This window comes from Gouania willdenowi, chromosome 4 (assembly GCF_900634775.1).
Source record: "Gouania willdenowi chromosome 4, fGouWil2.1, whole genome shotgun sequence".
Taxonomy (NCBI): Eukaryota; Metazoa; Chordata; class Actinopteri; order Blenniiformes; family Gobiesocidae; genus Gouania; species Gouania willdenowi.
Genome location: NC_041047.1, coordinates 20,659,766 through 20,675,101, shown reverse-complemented (window position 1 = coordinate 20,675,101; position 15,336 = coordinate 20,659,766). Strand labels below are relative to the sequence as shown.

Sequence of the window (15,336 nt, the reverse complement as noted above, 5' to 3'; positions counted from 1 at the left end):
TCGTAAATATTGGTAAATGATCAGAGATGTCATTTATTAATATACCACTCATTAGATCTGTGTTTTGTATGTTTGTGAAGATGTTGTCTATCAGTGTTGAGCTGTGTTTATTCATTCTGGTTGGTTTCGTTATGAGAGGTTTTAATCCATTTGTGTACATGTAATTAGTAAAGTCTTCAATGTGTGTATTTTTTAAAGGGTTTAAAATGTTTATATTGAAGTCTCCACATATCAGTAATCTCTTATATTTAATTTCTTCTATCATTTTAGTTAGTTTCTCATTAAATATGTCTATTTTACAGTCAGGTGCACGATACAAACAACAGATTAATATCTTACGTCCCTCTGGACTTGTAATTTTCACTGTTATACATTCCATCACTTCTTCCACGGTTAAAATCATTGATTCTGTAATCTCCATATCAATATTTTCTTTTATGAATAGTGCAACCCCACCTCCTGGCTTATGTAATCTGTTCCTTTAGACAAATTTATATCCTTTTATCATAAACTCCATGCCTTTTTTTTCTTTCAGCCAAGTTTCTGACAGTGCTATTATGTCAAACCTATACAATGTGGAGATGTAATCCTGAATGTCTTCAAAATTTGCATACATACTCCGACACTTACAGTGAATAAGTGACAGACCTTTTTCCTTCTTTGTTTCCACTTTGAATTCAGTCTCTGTGTAGTAATGACAGTTTGTGTCTTGTTTCCAGTGTGAAAAGTTGTTTGGGTCCACTTCGTCCACTTGATTAATCTCCCGTTGTTGATGTTGATAATGTTGTGGATGATTTTTAGTGATTCTTTCCATATCCATAATTTCTATCAGTGTTCTTGTCGTTTAGGTACCTCATTCGTATTTTTCCAGGTCTTCCATCCTTTCGATTAAAATAGGTTTTCCATTTTCTTCTCCTGGGGGTGTGACAGCAAATGAGACCTTTAGACATTGACGATGTCTCCTGCATTTAATATTGTGATATCCTGACACACGATATATCATCCCACGTAACTAAAAGTGAGGATTAAAGACAGAGTCAAGAAAAGACACACAGAGAGAAAAAAAACACCCAAAGTAAATGTGACATATGGAAACAATTCTCAGTTGATTGACAAGCTTGCTGTGATATGTTGCCTTTTCCTGTCATTGATCCCCAATGTCTGTGTATGAATGGAATGTTTCTGCTCAGCTATAATAGGATGTGTACACAGGTGTGAAAAGGTTGGAATAAATATACACACAGAGAGAGAGTAAGAGCAGCAGAAATAGCGTAAATCCTTCTGAAGCATGGAGGAGTTTTTTTTAAAGGTGCCTCACCAGGCACTGCAATGTTGGCTTTATAGCCTTCATCCACCTTCTAACAATGGAAAATCTGTAGGAAAACAAGCATTACACTAGTTTGACTGCAGTGCAGACTCACTATACTGTCCATTAAAAAGTCCACTCAACAGTGGTAAACATCAGTCACGTTCTGTACAAATAAAAAAGAAAAATGCTTTTTCTTACTTATTTCCTTTAATCAGCTTCTAACAGTACATAAAAATGAAGTGAAGTGGGAGGTCGTCACATGCTGTAATTATATAACTGCATAAAGAGCAGCATGGATCATCGCCCAAAGAGTGCGCAGTGACATGAAAAACAAACAAAAAAAGACATGAGTGTGACTTTTTGGAGTTTTTACTGTTCTCTGGTCTGCAGCAGCAAACTGCACTACTGCATATTTAAATCTAAATGAACCGAGGCTGTCAACAACTCACATAGTTTACTTGTGCAATCAACTCTGCTGCCTGCGTTAATTATTTTATTTCCCGATGAAGACGCTCTTTCTGAGCCTTGGCTGGTGCGTGCACCATATTCCATGGCGATATGAATACATTTCATGTCTCAGAAAAACGTTACGCCATCATGATTCCCTTAACGGACCCCATTTTACTACTGCGCTGCTGCGGCGTGGGAATAAAAAGCTGCTGACTCCCACTTTATCCACTGCCATGTTCACTAGTGTGAAAGGCTGACATAAAGCTTTATGGACATGGCACATGCAATTTTTAGTCTCATATGACACTGTCGTACTTGGAAGTGTACAGCAGTGTAATGTAGTGTAGATAGATGGGGCAGAAGAGGCGAGTTTGAATGGATCAAACTATTAAAAGAAACATACACGCTAAGAACAAGAAAAATCATCCCTCATTGTTAGGTTTAATGCACATATATTTACAGTTTGTATTTTATGTTCACTTGTGAAAGCTCAGCATTTTCACTGTATTTTAAACAAAGCTAAAGCAGAACAATTAAATACAGTGCTTCAGTAAGACTGACAGTTTTGAGAAGACAAGCTGAATAATAGCTACATTTGCATGATTTGGGTAAAGTTCTGTCTATTGTAGCTTTTTAGAATAAAACCTTACACTGAAACATAATTCCAATTAGATGTTAAAGTGGTTTTTCACAGTCCAAAAATATGTATATAATGTAGACAGGAGTCTCTAAATTGCCACCTTGAGTGTCTCAGTCCTGGAATTAAATATATTCCCAGTTATTCAACATTCCTTTCTTTTTAACCAGAAACTCAAATTGTGGGTAAAAAAAAAACCAACCAAAACTGGGCACTAAGTGTAAAGAGTATTACCCAAAGCCACAAGGACAGAAGTTTTTACAGATAAAAACATAGCGTAGGCCTCATAGATCAATAAGTCAAAGATAGACAAACAAATTTACACTTTCGGAAAGTTTCATTGCTTTGTGGGATTGGGTACCCCACAGAAGAATGAAGAGGCAAGCAAGGCAAATTAATTTGTAGAGCACATTTCATACACAAGGCAACTCAATGTGCTTTACATGATCAAAAAGTGCAACAGAAAACATTCAACAGCTTCAAAATCAATACAAATTTGAAATCAGCAGCAAAAACATTTGAAACCATCAGTAAAAACATTTTAACTTAGCAACAAAAACATTACATCAACAACATGACTAAAAATCTCTCTCTCAATCATATGCAGTAGAGAAAAAAAGTGCCTTTAACTTTGATTTAAAAATGTTCACATTAGATGCTGACTTCAGCTCTGCTGGCAGTTTGTTCCACTTCTTTGCAGCATAACAACTAAAAGCAGCATCACCGTGTTTACTGTGAGCTCTGGTCTCCACTATCTGACCTGTGTCCATAGATCTGAGAGACCTGCTGGGTTCATACCTGACTAACATCTCACTGATGTATTCTGGACCAAACCCATTCACAGATTTATACACCAGCAGCAGAACTTTAAAGTCTATTCTGAGGCTGACTGGGAGCCAGTGTAAAGACTTTAAAACTGGAGTAATGTGTTCTGACCTCTTTGTTCTGGTTAAGACCCGGGCTGCAGTGTTCTGAACCAGCTGTAGCTGTTTGATGCTCTTTTGAGGGATTCCTGTCAGACGACCATTACAATAGTCCAGTCTGCTGGAGATAAAAGCATGGACCAGTTTCTCCTGATCTTTCTGAGTCATTAAACCTTTCACTCTGGAGATGTTCTTTAGGTGGTAGAAGGCTGTTTTTGTAATAGATTTGATCTGACTGCTGAATGTAAGATCTGAGTCAATCAGAACACCAAGGGTTTTGACTTGGTCTTTAGCTGACAGCAGTCCTCTTTTCCTTGTTACCAAAGACAATTACCTGCATCTTGTCACGATTTAGTTGAAGGAAGTTTTCACTCTTTCACTTTACCTTTTCTAAGCAGTCACACAACACCTCTATGGGACCACAGTCATCTGGGTTCAGTGATAGATATACAGTAGTTGTGTGTCCTCTGGCTCTGATAATCAACCTTACAGTTCTGTTAAATTTGTCCAAAAGGAAACAATGGCTAAACAGAAGAGGTCCAAGAACAGAGCCCTGAGGAACCCCACAGGACATTGGTATTCTGTCAGATTCAAAGTTTCCAATGTTGACAAACCCACTTTGCTCCTCCGAGGACTTAAACCATTGCATTACTTCAAGGCATTCCCCTTGAAAACAAACTTTCAAACGGCAATATCTAACTCCATTTGTTATCGTCACTAGCTTTAAACACCTGTTTTAATGAAAGTGCTATGGTCACCTCTTTAAGGTAAACACTTGCAGAGACTTTTCTTTTTCCTCTGTCCAAGGCACAGTTCACATTCTTACATTCTTGTCTGATTTTCCACCTTCCTGTTCAGCTTTATGCAGACAAAGAAGTTGCTTTTTTTCTTCAGGTTTTTCCAACGTTTTTGTCTGGAAATGACCACCTACTAACTAGACAATAACCTAATACTCTATACTTGTGAGTCTAAACATGTAAAGCTCAAGTGTCTGCAATGACTTCAAAGTTCCAAGTTTTGCTGCTGAGTTGGATGGTGATCACTTTTCCATTTTTCCTGTATGATAACATCGCTTCCTACTCACGAAAGCATAAACAGACAAAAAAAAGATGCAAAACACCAGATAATGAGCTGATATAAATTCAAAGGATTATTCTTGGTATTTATGTGTGTATGCTTAAATATTGTAGGCTAAATATATGGTGGTTTTCTCACGCGTTTAGGAGCATAACAAGCTTCATACTATCAGACCTAAATACAGCTTGACACACAGAGTGAGCTGTCGGCCGCTAAAGTGATGTTTCAGACCAGACACGTGTAGTGATAGGAAACTGCACAGGGAGAAACCTGATCCCTGTGGTGTGGGAGCCTCGACAAATGGCACTCTGTCTGACTTTGCATAGTTAGACCCCTATTTATTCTACACATACAGGAAAACACTCACATGTACAATACTAGAAGAATGTGGCACATGCACATGAAAACAGACCTTCAGCAATACATGTAGAGCAACACTTGTACGGTACTCACACACCAGTCAATGTCGTGTGTGTTTGTGTGTGTACCTGTGTTACAAGTCCCTGAACACCTGCAAACATATGTGATCCTCTGACCTTATGGTGCAAACATTAGGTTGTAGCAGCTGTATGTATTTCTGTGTGTGTGTGTGTGTGTGTGTGTGTGTGTGTGTGTGTGTGTGTGTGTGTGTGTGTGTGTGTGTGTGTGTGTGTGTGTGTGTGTGTGTGTGTGTGTGCGTGTATTGAGGGTGGGGTGTCTGCTTGGGCATGTCTGAGAGAATGAAATCTTACAGAATCCACACGACTTCCTGGATGCTATTTTAAGTGTGCAGCGCAGCCCGCACGGCGCCCCTAGAGGCTGAGTTGTGGAAATTATTCAAGGTGTGGTCAGAAGGTGTGTTCTCAGAGGAAGGGGAGCATGAACTTCCTCATTATTCAGAGCCAAGGTTCAGTAGGATAAGCGCGCCTGAGAGGAGAGCTGGAAAGGGACCCGGTGGTGTTCCGTCCACACACAGTTAAGCTCATTCAGCCATTTCACAAAAAGGGTGTGCACCCCGTGGCACTGGCTGTGCACATCATGAAGCTTTAAGTGGATCCTACAAAATGAGACCCAACCCAGCCCAAACCCGACAGAATCTGGCCCAAACCCATCCGAACCGAATGAAGCCGATCTCTCTTTAAGCCCTAACCCATTACAGCCTGACACCATTCTTATCCGTGCGTGCACATGTAGAATGATACACGGTAAGTTTCTTTAATAACAGCTTTATTTACTAGCCACTCATTTTGCATACAACTATAAAGATGAGAAAGGGCTTAATGTGCCGTTACACGCTACGTGCCAGTTGACTTTTGCCATAAAGCAAGTAGTAACCCTGCTGTAACACACACAACTCAGGACCTGCTCTCTATGTCAAACAAGTCAAAAACAACACATTTATGTGTAATTTAACATCATTTATTCATGTGCCAGAGGCCAGCCTTCCATTCACCTTCTCAGCATCCATTTGTGTGTCTTTCTCGCGCTAATCGAAACACATCACCTGACGATTTATTTACCACGCAGTGTCCGAGCCTGACCCAACTCTATGTTAAAACAATAGAAATTAAGAGATCTAAGCTCTAGCGCATAATGCCACCTTGTGTGCTTAGGTTGTGTGCATCGTGTACCTGAGGAAAGCACACTCGGTGCGTAGTGGGGTGTCGGTGTAAGCTTGTGGGGTTTGTGCGCATTTATCTGACTTGCCGTGGCTCGGCCACGCAGCCCGGGGAACGGCCCAGGACAAGGTGGTGCCTATAATGTTGACTCTCAAGCAATAATCACTCCTTAGTATTTTCTTTTTTACCATCTCCTCACACGAAAGCAGCCAGGCTGCACTTTGAGCTCTTACACTTAACCTGCTGCAGCCACATACACACTGCACCGCATATTATTATGAGCCCCAGATGTTTGAAAACCTGTTCATGCAAGTGAATAGTAGCATTGTGTCTGCAATCTGAACTGGACCATGCCTGCGATGTAAAACACCTTCTTCCATGCAACAAAGTCTGTTTTCTAATCCCTTATAATGCATGCATGCGTATTGTAATGCATGCATTTGTACCGTAACGCCTCAATTTCTAAAGTTCTAAAGATAAAGTTTTAAAGTTCCAGACTGGTTGTGATTAAGTGGCTGGTTATGTATTTTTGGTGGTAAAGCTTCTCAACAGCGTCTGGTTGGGAAGTCGTTTATTTGATTCTGCAAATCTGTAGACGGGTTCAGGTTGGCCTGATGACAACAAAAACAATAAGCTTTGTTGATGTAGTACTTTATTTTTGTAGCACATTATTAATAAGTGCTTCACTAAAAAGAATAGATAAAAATCAGCTGAAACAACACTGTGGCCAGACGCAAAAAGAAGAGAGAGAAAATACCATGATAAAGCAATTACTGGAACATTGAGAGCAAAAAGTAGATAAAACAAAGAAAAAAGACAAACTCTTCACTTACATACTACACAGCATGAAACATGTGAATAGGAAGTAGCACTGTTACTACAGCACAGGGTGTGTGTGTGTGTGTGTGCGTGCGTGCGTGCGTGTGTGTGTGTGCTATAGCCTAATTGCAGATGGCAGATGTCTGTGTTGAAAAATTCATGATTTCATGTTTAGAGATTCCAAGGAGATAACTTGCCATTCCAATGGACTTCCACAAATTTAACAAGAGCACCCAAACACCCCCAACCTGGTCGCCGCCACCCCACACCAACTCCCACGCCACCAGCACAGCCCCCCATGGTGGCTGCTGTCGATCACCCATGCCCCGACACAAGACGTCTCCCCAGCACCAATACAGCACGACGAATGACAGGCCCCAAGCCTCCAGCCCCACACTGCCTGAAGCAGTGTGGGGCTGGAGGCAGTGTGTGGCCCCACACTGCCTGAAGCAGTGTGGGGCCACACCAAACAGCGGCCAACCCACGAGCAGATGGGTGCGCCCCAGAAAGCTCCGCCCAAGGATCCACCCCCGAAACACGAGGCTTGTCAGCTGGCTGGCCCAGCCAGACTTGCCCAACTAGCTTGACCTCAAAACAGGCACCGCCACATACAAGGCCCTGCAGCACCATGCCCCAACTTTGTGCACGCCATACACTCACCCACTAGATCCACCCAGGCAGGCGCCGGATGGAGCCTGACCCAGCCCACAGTGACATCAGTGGTGAAGGCAAACCCCCAAAGAACCCAGCCGGAGCACCCTGACGAGCCGGCAGAGCAGCTCATTGCACCCCCCGGCATCCAGAGCCCCGCAGCCCCAGGACACAGAAGCTGCCCTCAGGCAGCAGCCGCCCCTACTCTGGACCCCCCAGCCTTGAACCCCATACCCTCCCCACCGGACCAACACAGGCCCACATGGCCAAACAACACAACACCATCCGCAAAGAGGCTTAAAAAAGAGAGAGCACCACAAGCTGCCCAAGAAGAGCCACCTCACCAGCCAAAGACAAACAAGCAAGCACACACAGCCCACATAAATGGCAACATCGCCAGTACAACCCCCTCACGGAGGCCGCCGACAATTACCCATGCCCCGAAAGAAGACGTCTCCCCAGTACCAACACAGCCCAGACGATGAGAGACCCCAAGCTGCCAGACACACCAAACAATCCCCGGGCACACAGCAGGTGGGCGCGCCTCCAGAAGGCCCAGCTCAAAGATCCACTCCTTAGACACCCCAGGCACGGCCCACACGCCCGCCCAGTGTGACCGCAAAGGAAGCCTACGCACAGACGAAGCCCCGCAGAACCACGTCCCGCCGCCACGCCCCCGAAAGCCACACATGCTACACACTAGCCGACCAAATCCTTCCCAGCAGGGAGGGAGCCCGACCAAGCAACACCTTTGGTGAAGGCACACCCCAGGGAACCCAGACGAGCCGGCAGATGCTTTACATCCTCACTAATTATGCATCTTCACACTCACATTCTGAACTTCTTGTATTCGAGTCAAGGACTATGTAGTTAAAAAATATTACAGTTTTAAAAGAGAATTATTTTTTTTTGTATAAAAATGACAGTGTTTTTTAAGGGGTTGGGGTTCAAAACATTAACATGCAGAGTGAAAAACAGCACTTTAGGTTGAGCTCTAGAGTGGATAATGGAAACTGTCTGCGACCAGTAACAAAAGCTTACAGCTAAATGCTTGCCAGGGTTCACAGTTATGGAAAAGCTGAACATCAGTGTGGACTTCACCAAAAAATAGGACCTTGTAGTTTGTGGACTCGGAGGATTCTGTGTTTGTTCATCTAAGTCACAGATAATGCATGAAGTTTAGGCAGTTTCCAGCCTTTGATGAATGCTGTTAAGGTGCTTTTTTCGTTGGTTTATTGCAGGTTTTGGTGGATGTTCAACTGATTTGGTGGGGGAAATCCCCTGTTTATTCTGGAAACACTTGTAATACTAGCTGTCGACAATATAATATGTTATTATGTGCCTACTCTCACAAAGTATTGTTTAGGCTGTCTATGCAGACTAATGGAAGGATGCATCATGCACAACTGAGCCTCACAATGCATTTTACTTGTGTGTAATCATGTGTTTCTGAATGTACAAGTTAGCACTGTGATAGACAGGGTGCACCCTTCTTATTTTTTCAGTCACCTTAAAAATTCAGAGCAGCTGTGCCCTAATCTTTATCATCCAGACGACAGAGTTCACCGGCTGCTAAAGAGTGAAAGAAAAAAACCTTAAATTGGGATAATGAGGCACTATACTCAGATCTATTCATTAGGCTAAGCAGCTCCTACAGTCATTAATAACATTTAAAGCTCTCATAAAGGATCTTCACAGTTAGTCACAGTTTCTCTAAGGTATACATCAATCACCTGTGTACATCATTAATAATGCAGTATAATTCTGGAAGTCGTAGTACAGCTAAGGGCAGAGGAGAAAGTAATAACAAGTACTCATGTTACTGTAATTGAGTTGCTTTTATGAGTACTTGTACTTTTTTGAGTATATTTCTGAATCAGTCATTTCACTTCTAATTAAACACGTTTTAAAAGAAGTAATTTGTTACATTTCGACGCCCAACCGTTACTAAATAAATCATTATTTTTTTGTTTTAAAATCCATCCATTTTCAGACCTGCTTTGTTTTTTTTCAGAGTCGTGGGGGTCTGCTGGTACCTATCTCCGGCTCACACTGGGCGCTAGGCAGGAGTACGCCCTGGACAAGGCGCCATTCCATCACAGTGCAACACACAGACAAACAAACACTCACATTCACTTCTATGGGCAATTTAGAGACTGCACTCAACCTTACAGTCATGATTTTGGATTGTGGGAGGAAGCCGGAGGAAACCCACGCAGCACGGGGAGAACATGCAAACTCCACACAGAAAGGACCCAAATGTCCAGACATTATATATATATATATATGTATATATATATATATATATATATATATGTATATACTGTATATAATAATTAAGTTTCAATTGTGCAAGATTTAGTCTCTTCTTTTTAAAGTTTATACATGAGATGTTTACTGTATGCAAGGGAACCGTGACCAGATTTATTACCAAAAATAAACGTGAGGAATGAAAGAAACTACCGGTACTACCGGTAATATTACTATATTATTAGTAATATTTAATTGAGCTACTTTTTACTTGTACTTGAGTATTTCATGTATGACTTAGTTGTACTTGTAGTACTTGTACAATTTCAAAAAAGTAACAGTACTTCTACTTGGGTACGATATATCAGTACTCTTTACATCTCTGGCTTAGGGCACACACGAAAACTATGTTGGTATGAACACACACGTGGCGCAGTGCACACACATGAAGAGAGCTTGGCACAACGGCTGAGCTGTCAGACCAAATAGGTTCCAACTGTAAGTGTTCTCACTTGGGATTATCATTCCTATCCGAGATGTTTAACCCCATTTCTAACACAAGAAAACACACACATGTACGCTGCACACACATGCACGCTGCACACACATGCACGCTGCACCCACGCACGCACATACATTGCAAGCTCACACAGTTCCACCTGCCAGCAAAGTGACATCAGTAACATTCACCAGCTGAGACAGAGCCACAGCCATCCAGCCGCCTCTCACATTAACCTAGTTTACTACTCAAACACTCCTCCCACACACACACACACACACACACACACACATACACACACAACCTCCTTGTCATCTCACACAGCACAAAGCTCAACTGCAATAGGCCTATCTACCGTCCCCGTGGTAACCGTATCTGTAACGTGGCGTGTGAAACGATCGGAGGAAACAGTATCATTAGAGGCTGACAGATATGAAGTGAATACTGGACTTAGATGGAAGAAAGAGGTCGTTAGATTGGTCAGAAATGGACGAGGAGAGGTTAAGGGATGTCAAGGATTAAAAGGGTGTTCAAGAAACACAAGGAATCAATGGATTTTTATGTGTGCAGTGGGGAAAATGAGGCCCAATGCTGTGGGGAAATCAGTGTTTCCCTTTTTGGATATTGGCAATAAGTGTAAATATTTTATTTTTTTCTCTTCTGGAACTAGAAGTAGGACATCTTGTTCCATGTCCTTTGCTGTAAAAAGCTAATGACTTTATTATATTATCTCAAATTTTATGGCCTAAGGAAAACTTGAGATCATTGTGTTCATTTTTCAAATCCCCACATGTCAATATCACAAAGTTCACCTGCAGAGAAATTGCCTTCATTTTATGACGCCTCGTCCTCAGTGAGAGCAGCATTCCCTTAGAGAGGAGATGTCAAAGTGACATTGAGTAAGCATTAAGCTGTGTGTGTGTGTGTGTGTGTGTGTGAGAGAGCTTGATGCTCCCAGGCTGTCGCTAGACATCCACTCACTACAATTCACTCTCCCCATTATAGACACACTGACTTTTATTTTGAAAGTTCCAAAACACTTGCTGAGAAACTTTGAATGAGTGAGCTTCCAGAGACGAGCAGCTTTCCTCTGATCACTCACTTATCACACCATGAATTGAATTCGTTTGCAGGATGTGTTTGCTTATTGAATCCCGTTTTTTCGTGCACCGGTTTGAAGTGATGAGGCTTTGCTGAGTAACTGGCAGCACTGTGCAGAGATGTAACTGTATCAGTGGAATGAATGCTCCGAGCTTTTTTTTTCTGGGAAGTTATCAAATATAATGGTATATTGGGTTATATTGGTCAATTAAATGCAATATTCTGTCCATTCAATCCAGAAAAAAAACTAAGAAACATAAAAAACCAAAACCTCCCCAACAGTGAACACAGCACACATCCTTCTCTGATCTCACTACAAAACAGAAATCACCAACAATCTAACTCTGGCTCATTTGCAGCATTTACAGTCTGTTTATTAATGTGCATTGTCCTTTTTAAATAATCAATAAATTCAACAATCGAGAAGGTCATCGAAGGAAGCACACGATAATGACACTGTGAGACTTTAATCAGAACTTTAGAATCATCAAAATCCTTGATTTTAGAGTAAAGCAAATATAAATGATACAGTTTGATTCCCTTCCAGGTGACTGAGGTTATTACAGGTTTTTAAGTGAACAATATATTATCTTATTGCTGCCAGAGAAGTCAGGTTTAGAGAGACTCTGCCAATTTTGCATCTCTCACATTTCTCTGACAGTAGACGACACATTAAATCCACCTTAGTCTCACATATTCTGCAATATACTCTGTGAGACTGCAACACTGGGAAAAAAACATTTGTTGGCAGAATGCAATAAAACTGCAGAAAAGTATTTCCACCTAAAGCAAATGCAGCGATTTAACAGAAAGTAATTATTTAGGCATGCAATTACATTGATCAGACCAACTGGATTTGTAAAGAAAATTGTAATTGTAAGGATCGGACTTAGACTTCTTGGGTTATTTGGAAATTAGATGATGTGATTGTGTGGTACTTAATTCCAATGTGTGTAATAATAATAAAGATATTAAGTAAAAAAGCTGCAACAGCTTCAAACGTGCATAAATCATTTGTGCTGAATTTATGTTACTTATATGTCTAAATAAGTCCAACACTTTGACATATAGTTGACATATCTACATTAAGTTCGATAAACACAATGATGTCCCTAAAAATCAACACATTTGCTTAGAATGAAAAATTATTTCCCCAATTTTATGTTCAGTCAGTTTTTAATGTGAAAATCAAACAGTGTTTACATAATACTTGAATGAGTTTTATTGTGTTACTGGTTAACATCCTATAGCTAATTTTTGAGCATCTTAAGGTGTTTTTCCAGGCTTTAAATGTGGAATGGAACAGGGACACTGATAGAATATTGCCTTCCATGGCCCTTTATTAGACAATATGTATTACTTCTCTGCTTATAGTGTTGAGTTCCTCCATCATGACTATTTAGATTAATGGGAGAATGAAAATATTGCTCCTGGGCATTCATTTCTCACACAGTTATACTGAGTCTCACTGTATCTAAAATTTGTGCCCATTTTAGTGATCTTTATTTTTACCCCACACTGTGTGTTTAAAGTGTTTGTGCTAAGTGTTGGGCCAAGGGGGACAAGAGGGCAAAATGAGTTCCAGTTGGTGATAAATACATTATACATTTGACAAACATGATTAATCTCTGCAAACTGGATGCATCCCTCTTAAGCATGTATTTTACTGACTAATCCCAGCGCCGCCGCTCTCCTACAGCTCTGTAATAGTGTTGCTCAAACTCTACAGCAATGTGCAAATATAGCTGGTTAACTAGGCCCACTGCAAATAGAAGAGAACTGAGTTTAATCAAATCAACACAGCATGCTCTGTTTCAACATTCACCCTCTGGCATCGCCCGTCCTACCCTCTCCCTCGCCCTCCTTCTGACTCACTTTCTCTCTCCGTCTTTCAGGCAGACAGTGAAACACACGCACAGATATGCATATGTTAAATCAAAATAGATTACTAGCATTTCTATAATTTACCATAAAACGGATGCAGTCTAACTCTGAGGGAGAGTAATAGGCCCACGCACACTGTTCCTATATAATATTGTTATTTTTCTGTCAACAATTTGATCCTTGTTGCTATGGATGATTGCTAGTTGTCCTCCAGGTCCTTTTGGAAAACAGGCATCTAATCACAGTTCCCATCAGTGTCACCAATAGATCCAGTGATAGTTAGATTTATAACCTCCTAAATCCTCAGGACGGACCAGACTCGAAAGTAAATCTTTGACGTGTGTATTTAAAACAGTAAAACCATGAAGCTGTGCGGGACGTTTACAACAATGGTGTGTCAAACTCAAACAGATCATCAGTAATCTTGTGACAGTACAGTCTTAAAATAAAAAGAAAAAAAAAATACATCATATAAAAACTTAAAACCCAGAATAGCAAAATAGGGCAAAGCTTGGTTACATGTTTATCAAGTTTATGCCCGTTCCTATAATTTAAACCTCATTCCTAATGACCTTCCTGTGTAATAAATGGACACACACATTAAATCAATCAAAAGATAAGTTCAACTGCTGTTCACAGGTTGAACACAAATATATAAAAAGCTTATACTTCTTTATGATAAAAGTAGCTTAACTTTTACAAAGAACTTATTATCCATCAATTTTCTGACCCGCTTGTTCCTGTTTTCAGGGTCTTGGTGAAAACTGTATTATTACTCATTTAATTGCCATCCAGTAATTGCTACTTCTTTTATACAGAAAGTACATCAACGAACCAATCACATTGTCTGCAGTTCTAAGGTGGGTATAATAAATAATAAATGAGGTTGTCCAATGGAATTGGAGGCTGAAATCCACACAGCACCTGTTAGAAATGCAGGGACACCTTCACTAATGTCCCTCAAATGTAGAAATGAGGAAAACATGCAAACTCCACAAGTAAAGTTAAAATTTACTGCATAAAGATGGATTTTGTAGACACAGAGTCTGAAGATAATGTTGGTCCAACATTATCATAACACTCCCTAATTCTTGTGGAAAACATCATGGTATTATTGCTTAAATCAGGGTCTCTTGTTCATACTGTACATATAATGTCACTCCTATGCATTTGGCTAGAGTCAATATAAATGTTACAGGTTTGCATATATTCTTGACCAATAGTTGAGAACATGATTAATGATGGTTTTGAAACTGCTTAGATGATAACAGTCAAACTTAATCTAATTGACAATAGATCAATGTCTGTTTACTGTTCTATGCTCCACTTCTGAAACAGGCTTTGACTGCTGTTTGCACCACCTGAAACTTCACAATAAACACTGAGACCTTTTCCCTCCTCGCATCCTAATGCATAACCTGGATAGACGTTCACCATTAAATACATCCCACAATGAATAATTGAATTTTAACAGATAAATGAAGTCCTGCAGTGCAGCTGCAGGAAAGCATCTGTGTTCATTATAATAGTGAAGCCGCGTATTCCTCCATATATTTACTTTGTCGACTGTCTCCATATGAAGCAAAGCAAGCTGCCACTGTCTGATGTGACACTGAGCACCGTGAGTTATCACCCTAATCATCCTGGCTTTGATCACCTCTGCAGGGTTCCATTACAGGATCATGACTAGCATTTTGATGATGGTTTGAAGGAAAATTAGACAGCAGGGAGTTTCCATTTGAAAATCCACCTGATGGCATTCCTGCTTCTTCATTGTGGTATACAAGGACAGTTTATGACAGGCGTGTGGCAGCCGCATTGTGTACATGTGCGCCTGCAATTGCTCCACCAACGCAATTACACAGTATTGCAGTCAACAATCCAGCCGGGTCCAGACAGCGTGAGACAGCAGGTTGGTCAGACCACACAGCTCACTGACGCTTACAAAGCTGCATATGTCTGTGCAGTGATGAACAGCAGAGAACAGCAGGGGAGCAAAGGAAGCAGAGCAGGAGGGACGGTTAGGGGGAAAAGTCAAGGATTAAAGGTTAGAAAGGAAGAACATCAGAGAAAAAGTCATATTTAGACACAGAGGAAAAGTTCAAAGCAGGTTTGGAGTCAATTATAATTGTAATCAT

The 15,336-nt window shown here is 40.8% G+C and overlaps 1 protein-coding gene across 1 annotated transcript; it reads left to right on the top strand.

Moving 5' to 3' along the window:
• Positions 1 to 7,017: 7,017 nt before the first annotated feature.
• On the top strand, positions 7,018 to 7,949 carry LOC114461705 (extensin-like). Its single transcript, XM_028443995.1, has 2 exons — positions 7,018 to 7,355; positions 7,481 to 7,949. The coding sequence occupies exons 1-2, from the start codon at positions 7,018 to 7,020 to the stop codon at positions 7,947 to 7,949; spliced, it is 807 nt and encodes a 268-aa protein (XP_028299796.1).
• Positions 7,950 to 15,336: the final 7,387 nt, after the last annotated feature.

Excerpts from the sequence above, each read along its gene's own strand:
- LOC114461705 (XM_028443995.1), top strand. The coding sequence starts at position 7,018 with ATGGACTTCCACAAATTTAACAAGAGCACCCAAACACCCCCAACCTGG. Across the intron at positions 7,356-7,480 it reads ATCCACCCCCGAAACACGAG|ATCCACCCAGGCAGGCGCCG; the intron begins GCTTGTCAGCTG and ends CTCACCCACTAG.